General features: G+C 37.0%; 1 protein-coding gene across 3 annotated transcripts in view; it reads left to right on the plus strand.

The window, feature by feature from the left end:
* Nucleotides 1-12215, plus strand: part of cwf19l2 (CWF19 like cell cycle control factor 2) — a 151551-nt gene extending 139336 nt beyond the window's left edge. For all 3 annotated transcript variants that reach the window (XM_067986138.1, XM_067986139.1, XM_067986140.1), the window contains 3 exons: nucleotides 1079-1159; nucleotides 9342-9443; nucleotides 11304-12215. In XM_067986138.1, coding sequence (XP_067842239.1) covers nucleotides 1079-1159; nucleotides 9342-9443; nucleotides 11304-11444 — 324 coding nt within the window. In that variant the 3' untranslated portion in view covers nucleotides 11445-12215. The remainder of the gene's footprint in view (nucleotides 1-1078; nucleotides 1160-9341; nucleotides 9444-11303) is intronic.
* The last annotated feature ends 1554 nt before the right edge of the window (nucleotides 12216-13769 follow it).

A 13769-nucleotide genomic window follows, 5' to 3' on the forward strand; every position in this document is an offset into this window, starting at 1 on the left:
ATGTTTACCATTGAACAAGAAAATGTTGAGCAACGTTGCAATCAAACTTTCAGTAGAAATTTAAATGGTTGCAGCCTGAGATTTAAAGGAAAGCAGATGACATAAAACAGCTGGTACTGAGTTAGGAAATTGTTTTGAATCAGTAGGCAGGAATGAATCGTCTCCGATGAAGTCATGATTCCCATTATTTTAAAGGAGGTGCTCACTGACAGTTAAGCACTTATTTAGGGTCTTCCCAACCTGAAATGTTGGGTGTTCATGGAGGTTCGGGCAGCAAATTAAATTTAATGACGGAGGACTAAAAGTAATATTCTCCTTTAATAACTTCAAATGACTTAACTGAAATGTACATTGTTTAATACGTCAAAAGGATTATTCTAGATTATAATCTGTGGTGTTATTAGAAACAAACCTGAACGTTAACTTGTCTTCCGAATGACCGCTATATAGACCTTTAATTTTATTATTTTTATGCTTGCATACTCTAGAGTATTATTTCTGACTACAACTTGGACAGTATCTTCTTTCCTAAATTTGGTATAAGCTAAAATGTTCTGAACCATGTAGTTTCAAAGAAGAAAAAGTATTTTTTCCCTCTGAAATAGTTGTCAAATATTGGAAATCTAAATATAAACATTGTTAAATAGTATTGTTGGTCGTTTGTTTGCCAAAACATTTTCTCATTCAGATAACATTAATTGACATTTAGCATTACTTTTTCTAATTTATATAGCAAAGGGGATTTAAAAAATCTAAACACCAGATTGTATGAGAAACCATGCGCTGAGTAATCTTTCAGATTCCCAGAAGGACGCCAACAATTTTCTTGGAGGTCTGAAATAATGATCTCCTGTACCAATGTACAGATCATATATAAGCATTTAAATTTTCATAATATGGTAATGGTTGACTCACTGCTAGTAAATACAATGTACTCTAATACTGTAGTTTTACTTTTGTTTCCCTATTGTTGGCTTATTGATGTAATGCCTTTCCTAAATGTAGTTATTTTTCTTTACTGCAATAATGTACTTCTATTCTAATGTACTCAAAATACCACTTGTACAATTTATGAAAGAAAGCTATAATGGAGGCTGATGAAGAGTGGGCCATGAACAAGAAGCTAGTTGACCTTTCCACACGGGATGTCCGCAGAGCGGTAAGTACTTATTCCTGTTATCTAAGAAATTCTTCAAATATTTGTATCTAAGGATACACTTGTAAGGAGAATTTTCACTTTCCTGTTGCTGTAAGATGTACTAAATATCAGATGTAGCAAGTTCAAACAACTACATTTACAGACTGGATGTTCATTTCACAATGCATAACTCCTCCAGGGAAGAGACTGTGTTTCATAACATAAATCCCACTTTATCTTATCTTGGGCTCTTAACTTAGGCTCCATACTTGTAAAAAGATAAGTCTGAGTCAACATTTCTTGTCAGTTTATACAAATTTAATTCATCCTGAATTCCTCAGCAAAAATATCTTCCTTCATGGTCTGTGTGCTTCTCCAGATCTATTGCACTATGAAAAAGTAAGAAGTGCTCTTCAGCTTCATTCTGCTTTCACTATCTAGAATTTTTTAATAAAACCAGACTCTGCAAATGGTTACTCAACCAAAACGATGTCCTGACTAACCAATAGCTAGTTCATATGTATTTAGAATGACTTCTGGGAGCTTTAGCTAGGTTTGCTTCTCTCCAGTTCAATCCAATGTTGAGGTATTGATCCATCATAAAATTATGACCTTGTCAAAAAGTACAAATTCAGATAAAATATACCAATCAAGAGTATTTAATTTTCAGGCTACACTGAGCTGAGGTTATTTTTGTTATTTCTGATTTTCTTACATTTTTCTTTAAAACCTTCAGGAGCAAAATTTAGTTATCACTTTGGCAGTCTCTAGCAGTGCTGCATAGTGAATGTATCTTTGTTCTTTTCCTTCAGATGTATTGTGAATAGAAGAAAATTAGTTGGTTGATTTTAGGATTGAAGCTCATGTGTAAGGCTTGGAGCTGCTTGCTATTTACTCCCATACCAGAACTTTCTCATGGATATTGTTCTTGTTTTGGTTAGTCAGGAGCTATTCCCCCTTCTCTTGAATCTGAGTTTTTAATCATTCTACGCTTGGTTTTGTGCCTGCTTGCACTACTTGGGTTTCTTCTTGTTTAACACTTGCCTATTATTTATAATTGTTGTATTTTGATGGAATATGGTTTAATTCTGGCTAGATTGTTTTTTTTACATCAAACCGTAGACAATGACTTCCAAACATATAAGAAATGTACTATTTTGAAATCATTAAAGAAATCAATGTGCTAAAAAGTGGGGTAGGAAGAAAAACTCACATCAGAAAAAAAATCTTCTGCAATTCTGCAATAAATAATAAATATAAAGGTCATAGGTTTTAAAATTTTGGATTTGAAAACAATTCAAACAGACTAAATCCTTTGAGTTTTTATATATATGACCACATATCCGCTCCATTGCCAAGACCGCCTACTTCCACCTTCATAACATTGTGTGTCTCCGCCCCTGCCTCATGCTCATCTGCTGCTGAAACCCTCATCCACATCTTTGTTACCTCTAGACTTGACTATTCCAATGCTCTCCTGGCCAGCCTCCCATCGTCCACCCTCCATAAACTTGAGCTCATCCAAAACTCTACTGCCTGTATCCTAACTCGCACCAAGTCCTGATCATCCATCACCCTTGTGCTCGCTGACCTACATTGGCTGCCGGTCCGGGAATGCCTCGTAGTCAGACAAGGCTACAATGTTCCATCACTAGCAGCAGGAGGAAAAAACTCTCATTTGAGTAAGTCAACATAGTGGGTGGGATGAGAAAAGTCAAGCAGCAACAAAAGCTCACAAAGAAGGTATTGTGTACAGTTTTGGTCTCCTTACATAATGCAGGATATATTTGCCTTAGAGGGGGTGCAGCGAAGGTTCACTAGATTGATTCCCGAGGAAAGATTGAGTAGAATGGGCCTATATTCTCTGGGGTTTAGAAGAATGAGAGGTAATCTCATTGAAAGGTATAAAATTCTTAGAGGGCTTGACAGGGTAGATGCTGAGAGGCTGCTTCCCCTGGCTGGAGAGTCTAGAACTCAAGATAAGAGGTTGGCCATTAGGACTGAGATGAGGAAAAATTTCTTCACTCAGAGGGTTGTGAATCTTTGGAATTCTCTACCCCAGAGGTCTGTGGATGCTGAGTCGTTGAGTATATTCAAGACTGAGTTTGATGGATATTTGGACACTAAGGGAATCAAGGGATATGGAGATAGGGTGGGAAAGTGCAGTTGAGGTAGAAGATCAACCATGATCTTATTGAATGGAGGAGCAGGCTCAAGAGGCCATATGGCCTACTCCTGCTCCTATTTCTTATAATAAAGAAAGAACTGATGCAGCACCTTTCACATCCTAAAATGCTTCACAACTAATTACTTTTGAAGTGTCGCCACTGTTCTGTTGACAAATGCAGCAGCCAATTTGTGCAAGGTCCCACAAACAACAGTGAGATACCCCTAAGTTAGATGCATACATGTCTAGTATGAAATTCTGTAACCCTGCCCCACTTTGCTTTTAGGTTTGCATCATATCGTTAACCTATTCAGTTAAGTGTTTTGTTATTAGTACACTGTGCCATTATTTTCAACCGAGAAGCTCAAATTGGTTGTTTAAAATTTCATTATGTTTGCATGAGATGAAAAAGCAATCAAACTACTCCACCACATTATATGACCATCATTGTGGTTCATTAAAAAAACAGTCCCCTTTGTTTCATAACACTGAATGTCATCATTAAAATTGATATTTAATTTACTCATAATGCTTCAGCACTGCAGAAGGTAACTAAGTTTTTTTGGTTTGTCGGCCAAAATGCTCCAATAGAAGAGCTCAATTACAGTGAAACCATTCTAATAATTTCCCCATGATCGCAATAATTTAACTTCTGATGTATAGCCCAAGTCTTTATGATATATTTAAAAAATCAAACATTGGATGTACAATGTTTGTTGGAGCTGCAGTAATTTGGAGGCTAACACCTAATTGATGCACTTACATTGCAGGGTATTATCACCATCCACAGCAACAAAACAAAATAAGCTTATCTTCCCTTCATGTGAGGAAATGTTTTTAAAATCTGTTTGTGACAGTGTATTCTGCACTTGCAGGTTTTGTGCTCAGGAAAAACTCTCTGCATGGGGAATTGTTGACATGAATCTATATTCTACCATTCCACGCCTTATACTGGTATATCAGCATTCTGTGCTACTAGAAAAATCTAGACCCCAATCTTTAAATGCACAATATCCACAGTGTATTTTATTTTAATAAATAGCTTTATACCATAGTCTAAAAGGATGTAAAAAATAGTTTGTTGGTAGCAAACTGAGCTAACACAGATTTTCAAAAAGGAACATCTTTGCTTTGCTTTTGGCGTAATTTTGAAAATGCCAGAACAGAAAGTCACTAAGTTCAGTGTTGTTAAAACTGCTAACTAAACTGAAGGATGAGACTGTTTTGCAGGATGTGACTAGTGCTGTCCCACAGGGATCTGTGTTGGGGCCTCAACTATTCACTGTATTTATTAACGACTTAGATGACTGGATAGAGAGCCACATATCCAAGTTTGCCGATGACACAAAGATAGGCAGCATTGTAAGCAGTGTAGATGGAAGCATAAAATTACAGAGAGATATTAATAGATATTATAAGTGAAAGGGCAAAACTGTGGCAAATGGATTTCATTGTAGGCAAGTGTGAGGTCATCCACTTTAGACCTAAAAAGGATAGATCAGAGTACTTTCTAATTGGTAAAAAGCTCAAAACAGTAAAGGTCCAAAGATACTTAGGGGTCCATGTGCATAGATCATTACAATGTCATGGACAGGTACAGAAAATAATCAAAAAGGCTAATGGAATGCTGGCCTTTATATCTAGAAGACTAGCATATAAGGGGGTAGAAGTTATTCTACAGCTATACAAAGCCCTGGTTAGACTGGAGTACTGTGTTCCCTTCTGGGCGCCACACCTTAGGAAGGGTATATTGGCCTTGGAGGGAGTGCAGTGTAGATTTACTAGAATGATACCTGGACTCCAAGGGTTAAATTACGAGGAGAGATTACACAATCTAGGGTTGTATTCCCTGGAATTTAGAAGATTAAGGGGTCATTTGATCGAAGTTTAAAATATTAAGGGGAACTGATTGGGTAGATAGAGAGAAACTATTTCCACTGGTTGGGGAGTCTAGAACTAGGGGACATGGCCTAAAAATTAGAGCCAGGACTTTCAGGAGTGAGGTTAGGAAACACTTCTACATGCAAAGGTTGGTAGAAGTTTGGAACTCTCTTCCACAAATGGCAATTGATGCTAGCTCAATTGTTAATTTTAAATCTGAGATTGATAGATTTTTGTTAACCAAAGGTGTTAAGGGATATGGGGCTAAGGTGGGTATATGGAGTTAGGTCACAGATCAGCCATGATCTCATTGAATGGCGGAACAGGCTCAAGGGGCTAAGTGGCCTACTCCTATTCCTATGTATCCACAACCATGCTTTTTGCCGCATAAAAATCAGTACTTGAAACCTGCCACGAGTTGTGCATTTATTCCAACTGGATTCTGTTGCTACCAAGTTTCATTTGCTTTTATAAGGCTAGTTTATATAAGGGGCTTAGTGGACAAGTATATGATGATGAAAAGTCACTCCCCACTAAACCAAAATGTAGTAGCTTTTCTCTGATGATAGGTCTAGATCTCTTTCTGACTTCAAGTAAAAAAACTTAATAGCATTGTCAACTGAACTCACAAATATACAGCTGCAGACAATCGATGTAAGGCACCATTTTATGAAGCAAAGGCTCTAATGCTGTACTGAATTTAATTTATGTACCTGTATGTATGGTTCTCCACAGTTTGCCATTCTATATAATGAATGAAGTTCATGCACTTTCCCTTGCACATATGTCAGTGTCTATCCTGATGACACTTCATGAGCTCGCTGTATAGATTGCATTGCCAAGATGTCGATCTTTGTATTTGAATTGGTGATGGTCTCGTTAAATTAATTTCCAATTGCTGACAAGTTAGATTTTTTGTAAACTTATCCCATCATCAGAATCTTTTTACTACTAATTTATCATTTATGACCCCGGATTCTGTGTTAATCAAGTTGTCACTATGTCTGTTCTATTAGTATTTGTGAGTAATGGGACATAACTTATGACAAATGGTTATTATTGCTATAAAAATTTGATACGTGCCTGCCTTCTGCATTGTCATAGTCAGAATACAGATTTGTTGCCTTTCTTCCCATTAATCCTGTAAAATTTCAGGCACTTCTTGAACTTTTGCTGCCAACAACTATTCTTCACATCCTTTTAGGCTATGGTGCAACTTTCTGACTCAGAGGAGAGTGTACTACCACTGAGCCAAGCTGACCTAATGGATGGGTCCCCAACCAAGTACAATTGCAGCAATTAACCACACCATGCATGTCTATGCTTTGCCTGAGGTGTGAATATTCACCAGATTGTAATGTACAGTTCTGTCAATTTGCAGAAACAACTAGCAGTAACTGGCCTTAACTTTGTGTGTGCTGTGCCCAGCAAGAAAGAAATAATTAATTTAACATAGACGAAACTGCTTCATTTTTGTCATAAGCTGCTTTCAGTACATTATAAAAGAAACTAAGCAGCAGTGGTACCAATTTGGGAAAAAGAATTTGGTAGACTACAGGAATTTGTAACTGTTCTTTGGCCCTAGCCAAGACTGTAGAGTCTAAGACCTGCAAATCTTCCTTGAACAACGAACAAAGTAGAAGACCTAATCAGGTGCTTTCTGTATTTTGCTTTGGGTGATCTAGGATGTGCACAGGAAGGTGTAAAAGTCTGTAATATTGTTACTAATTTCAGCAGAGTTGAAGAAGGGTTTACTTTCTTAGTGATGTGATGAGCCTCCTCCTTACTTGTTATTTCAGGGTATCTGGAAGGTGCTACTCCAATGTGGTAGCTTGCTTGTAGTATTTTTCTTAATGAACTGGATAGCTTTTCTACAGTTGCTCGGTAGCAGATTGTTTAGGTTTCTTTTGATCTGAATTGGGCCCTTTACATGCTTTCCCGTTGATGTCCCTTGTATTATATTTTGAGATATCTTTCCATTCAATGAAGAACCTTGTGGGTTTAAAATGTCCTACATTCCTTAGAGGAGGTACAGGCTGTGATGTGGCCCCTGAAGGCTGTTTTGGTGTTCTCCGAAAATAATGTTTTGGAGATGATATGGCCCATGATCTTTGAAAAGGACAAGGCAAGCTTCAAACACCTAAGAGGGCGGACAACCTCTACACAATTCCAGTGTAGTAAAGGTATTAGATCTTGCTCTGAAGCTATTGTGCTAAATAGAGTTGCATTGATATTCCAATATAGCTCAAATGTGGTGATAAAACTTAAGAAATAGGAGCAGGAGTAAGCCATATGGCCCCTGCTCCTGCATTCAATAAGATCATGGCTGAATTTCACTTTCCTGCCTGATCCCCATATCCCTTCATTCCCTTAGTGTCTAAAAACCTATCAATCTCAGTTTTGAATATACTCAACGACTGAGCATCCACAACCCTCCGGGATAGAGAATTCCAAAGATTCACAACCCTCTGAGTAATGAAATTTATCCTCATCTCAGTCCAAAATGGCCAACCCCTTATCCTGAGACTATGACCCCTGGTTCTAGACTCTCCAGCCAGAGGAAACAGCCTCTCGGCATCTATTCTGTCAAGCCCTCTAAGAATTTTATACGTTTCAATGAGATCACCTCTCATTCTTCTAAACTCCAGAGAATATAGGTGATGAAGTTCTTGTAGAAAGTTCTAAGCAGAGCCAACAAGTCATGAAAACCCACAACTTCCTGCCAAAAAAGACAAGTGACAAGATCACCTTCACTGCAGCCCTCATAGTGAGTTATTAAATTCCAATTATAAAACACGATTAAATCAAAATATAGGAATTTGAGAACAATACTTTATATTTTAGAATGTATTAGTGTTATTTTCAAACAATACTGTACAAACATTAACCACTATTAGAAATGATCTGTTAATATCACATGAAAAACTTTCTCTTGGTAAATTCTATAACAAGTAAAATAACTATTAGTTATTATTAATCAGATAATTCATGATACATCATTAGGAATAACCATTTAATGGGAGATTGTATTAAAAACTGAGTAAATGGCAAAAAAAATTCTGGTACGAATACGGTATTTTTCATTGAAGTCAACAGATAAGTTCATTGACTTAATATTTGAATAGTATGTAGTTTGTTGAATGTGTTCACCCTGTAGCCCAGAACGTTTAATCTTAGGAGCGCAGATTTGAGGATCAGATGCACAGGTCAGCGCGTCCAACTAGCAGCACTCCCAACTCTCCGACCACTGGTTTTAACAGACCGAAAATTGTGAGGGCTACAAATCGAGCACGCTGACCTCAGTGGCTCATTCTCTGATATGCTCCTGTAGACTGAAATTTCGTGTCAAAAGCACAATTTTGCAATAGCAACCAATTCTGCCAAAGTTTTGCATAGCATGATGTTTTTTTCTATTGTAGAGTTAAAATGAAGAAAAGGTAGTCAGGATTTCTACAAATATTGGTCCCCTGTGTTATGCAAACAAAAATGAAATTAATGAGTTAGTAAAAGTTTGTAAACCTGTGATAACAATTTGTGAATCTTAAAAAATACAACCGTTTAATAGCACTATCTTACTGGCACAACAATGGCAAAATATATTGAAACACTAATGCACCGTGTCATGGAGGGATAGAATACAGGATCAGCCTCGCGATTCCCCACACTGTCATGGTGAGAAGGTAGGTACTGCCATACAGGGAGAATGGGAAAATTGGGAGTCTTGAATAGTGAGTTTTGAATCATTATATTCACTAAGACATGGGGAAGACAGCATAACATATTCTGCTTCTTAACACTAGTATACCAGAACTTGTTTTCATAGAAAATCAAGAGTAGTTCAACCCTTTATACGTTTTGGAGAATATTTTGTATTAATTGAAGACACCAGTGAAGTTGTAAATTTGTGTGGAATTATGGGGATGTGAACCCTACTAACAACTGATTTCAAACTGCACAACTTTATTTCACATAGGACCCTCATGGGATGAAAGTCTCCTCTCTGTTGACTATCAGTTTGGACCAGAATAAACCCACAGTCCTTGGGTCTTACAACTCTGACATTACCTGTGTTCATCCAGATGCAGACAGCTATACTCCACAAAACTAATAGTACATAAATCATCAATATTAATGACAATAATTGCTTTCTTTCAGGTTCCTAAAGGTCTCCCTTATTTTTCTGTGGATTTTGGTCTCCAAGGGGGATTTGCTCACATCATTGAAAATGAAGAGAAGTTTCCTTTTTATTTTGGAAAGGTAATTCCTTATTGCTGTGGAGCTTGGTGGCACAAACAATGAACTCCATGCTTCCATAAATCATTTTGGAAAAAATTCAATCAGTAGAAAAACTCATAAAATGGTAAACTTTTTGGCTCTACTCCTTGAGATATCGTGCTAATTATGGTATATTGAATTTGTCATTCAAATAATAAGTTCTTGTTGCTGGTGTGTTGTGCTGTGTGAGGTGTAATGATTTGGTCACAATGTGATTTCAGGGAACTACTCACAGACTCCTCCTCCATGTTACTTTTGATAGTTCTACTTTCAGTGCTGGAAGTCTGTTTTAAAAAGTCCAATTTAATCTCGCACAGATTAAAGATTTTTTTTTCAAAGCTGCATTTCTCTAGAAGTATTGTTGATGAAATCAGTAGTACTCACCAAAATATTCAACAATTTCAACAAAAAGTGGGATTTGAATCCATTTAGTGGTGAGATACTAGAGGAACAGAATATTTTCATTTGGCACTGATGGCTGTTGAATTGCTAATATCTGATAAATAAAACACATTTTAAGTTAAATAATTAAAAGCTGAGTAACATCCCTGGTAATCTAACAGGGCTGATATAATCATTTGGACAGGTTTGAGGAACTGCAAATGCATGATTCTACCGATGTACAGTGTGACCTCATTTCCTAGGCAGCATGTAGTGCTAAGGCGTGTGCAGTATGCTCACTGTGTCTTCTGTCACTCAGAGACAGGAAAGCAGATAGAACCTTAGAACCATTCGCCCCATTGTGTTTGTGCTGGTGTTTTTTCAAGAGCAATCCAAAACAAATCCCACTGTCTCACTATCTCCCCATTATCTTCTACTTCAAATATTTATTCAATTTTCCTTCAATTCACACAATGGTCTCTGCATCAACCACTCCGTGTGGAAAAACATTATATGCTCCATCAACCTTCTGCATAAAGACATTTCTTCTAACCTCTCTCCTCAATCTTAGTAATAATTTTAAATTGAAGTCCTTTTGCAACTGATTCCCCAACCAGAGGAAATAGTCTTTCCCTATTCATTCTATCAAAACACTTCATACTTTTAAAAACTTCTATTAAATCTCCTCTTAGCCTTCTCTGCCCCAGTAGAAACAGTCTGAGTATCTCAAGTCCCACCTTATACATTATCCACTCCATTCTGTATCTTTCCATTAAGTGTATATTCCCATTCTTTGTTATTTCTCCCAAAATGTATTACTTCACATTTTCCAATTAAATTACTTCTATGCAATCAGGAGTATTAATGAAAGTTGTACAAAAAAAGAGATTGCCTAAGAAACTAATAACAATTAGCCAGATAGTATGCCAACTTTCTTCACCAACACACTTGTGAAACTGAGTTGAAAGCATGGATTTGGGACCATAGTTCACTGCATTAACAGAGTCATCCAAGTGAAGGCAATGCAACTGTAAAGAACAAAGACATCAAAAATAGAATAGGATGCCTCAATGCTGGTTAAATTCTTTAATTACATTATAAAGGGTGGGACTTAATATTTACAGTAATTGTCTTCATATTAGAAGGTGGGGGGAATGCACTTCAACTCAGAGCACTCCCAGTGAGCACCTCAGACCAGAGGGAGAGGGAGGAAGTTAACCCTGACCCCAGCTGTGGCTGTGAGACTAAGTTACATTATCTTCAGTTAAAGTTTATCTAAGCAAATAAAATTTGATATTGTAAACAGTGGTGAAATTCCATCAACTCTCGAGACACTTAATCATCACAAGATATCGCGTGTGTGGGACAGGGGAGACAAAGAAGAAATAGAATAACACAAAAAGGGGGAATAAAAATTTGCAGAAGAAACATTGACATAAGCTGCTTTTTTTCTCTTTAAAGGAAATAGTTGGCGGCATGTTAGACCTGGAACCAAGGCGTTGGCGCAAACCAAACAGAGAAAACTTTGATGATCAGAGGAAGAAAGTGCTGCAGTTCTCACATTGGTGGAAGCCATATGACTTTACCAAAAATAAGGAATAATGTCACCTATTGCAGCAACATGGTCACACTGTCTTGAAACATGGTGAGGGGGTGGGGGGGAGGAGGACAGGAACTCTGCGCTTCTCTACTGTGGTTCTCTAAGATGATCATGGCAGTTTGAAAACACTGAATAATTTCAAGATCCCACTGTTTTTATAATGAAATGTTGAGAAGCCAGCCTATTTAAGATATGAATTGTGCTATACTAAAAATGATTTAGTTGCAAATTGATATCATTTTGCACTGTAAACAGAAAATCCAGGCTTCTTAATGCTTGCTGTTGTATATTTTTTTAAATTCATCCTAGGCTGTGAGACTAAGTTGCATTATCTTCAGTTAAAGTTTATCTAAACAAATAAAATTTGATACTGTAAACAGTGGTGAAATTCCATCATTTTACCATGAACTCTCGAGGCACTTAATCATCATAAGTTCTCCCTTCAAGTCGCTGAGGACTAGCAAAACTGCACATAAATGTGTTGAGCAGTCAACTTACAGCCAATACACAGGCTCACAATGGTGACCACAGGGTTGTGAAGCAAAAGTTTTAACCTTTATCAATCTGTTGCTATGTTGTCATTGTGTAAAACACCTTTATTTTTGAAAGAACCTGAGAATACCAGTATAAACATTTAGCTCCCTAACTTCATACAAAGAACAAATTGTCAAATTCATTATCTGATCTCTCACAATCTTTTGCATGATGTGGAGATGTCGGTGATGGACTGGGGTTGACAATTGTAAACAATTTTACAACACCAAGTTATAGTCCAACGATTTTTATTTGAAATCTACAAGCTTTCGGAGGCTTCCTCCTTCCTCAGGTACATTTACCTGAGGAAGGAGGAAGCCTCCGAAAGCTTGTAGATTTCAAATAAAAATCGTTGGACTATAACTTGGTGTTGTAAAATTGTTTACAATCTTTTGCATGAAATTGAAGTGCTTTTATTATTCTAATTCCATCCAACAGGTTGTAACTGTGGACTATTGCTATAAAGCACCTGAATTTAAGTGTTCATCAGTAGTTTGGGAAGGGATGAGTAATTCAGAGTTACTGTTATCACAGGTGGCCTATTTTTCATATCTCATTCCTATGAAAGCAATCTTATCAAATGGAGAATATCAGAATACATGGGATATCAAGTTTGATACAAACCGTGACCTGTCCTATTCACTGTTATATTTTGTTTATTTTTCTCTGTGGTGTATTCTTAAAATGTTGGTTACATACTGTTGAGTCGCAATTTATAATGGATCACGGTTTAATCTTTTACTACATAAAATGATGCGGACTTCCTTGCCGTTCAGTGCAGTGTTGAATATTAATATTGAGATGTAAATAAAACTTTTTAATATTTGTTTATTCTTGCTGCTGCACAATAATTTGAACTAGCTTCTTATCTTAAATGCTCAAGAGGCACTCTCTGCAGGAGATATTTAAATTCAAAGGATGATGGAATAAATGTCATTATTCCATCACCTGTGCAAATTAGTTTTAAAAAATTAATCCACACTCTATGGAACTGCAAGACTTCACACTTCAACGGATGTAGTATCTGCTGGATAGTAAATACTCCCTCCTGCTCGACGATGAGCCTGGCAAAAATCTTCCCAATACAGCAACTGTGCACCTTTGTGCAAACTGTAATTTATATGGTGAACATAAGGGGATTATTTTCCAAGACATAGTTGCATATTTAAAAACACTGGATTGACCTCCAGCCCTTAATGTACTGGTCACCCTACATTTTCACTCTTGAAGAAGCCTGTTAGCAGTGAGACATACAGTGGCAGCATGCTAGTGTTAGTCTATACAGTGAGTTTATCCACTGAGTAGCTGAACCATGAAGACCAGGAAGGTCCCAGGCTCTATCCGTGGTCTGTGCTGAGTTTGTTGATCCCAGTTAGGGTGCTACAACTTGCCTAATTATAATTTAATCAGATCAGGTAAGAATTTTTGGTTCTAATATGTTCCACTGAACATTTCCCTTCTGTTACTGTGGCTGTTAGTGTTCTCTGGATATACAGAGGTATCATACTGACTGCATGTCTGAAAACTAGCTGGGATATCAAATTTAAGGAAGTTACTGTTCCACTTTGTACTCAACAGTCATCAGTTTTAAGTCTGAATACATTTACCCAGCATAGAATTTTGATAAAGTTTTCAAAGGCTTTTCTGTTTCACAGTATTACTGTGTAATGTCAGCAAATGGAATAATTGCAGAGTATTAATCATGGGTCTAGTGATTAAAGTGTTAAAATATCCTTGGAGATTTAAAGTTCCTGGGATTACAATGCAGAACACTGTGCAGTCATAAATTCACT

This window comes from Heptranchias perlo, chromosome 6, assembly GCF_035084215.1.
Source record: "Heptranchias perlo isolate sHepPer1 chromosome 6, sHepPer1.hap1, whole genome shotgun sequence".
Taxonomy (NCBI): domain Eukaryota; kingdom Metazoa; phylum Chordata; class Chondrichthyes; order Hexanchiformes; family Hexanchidae; genus Heptranchias; species Heptranchias perlo.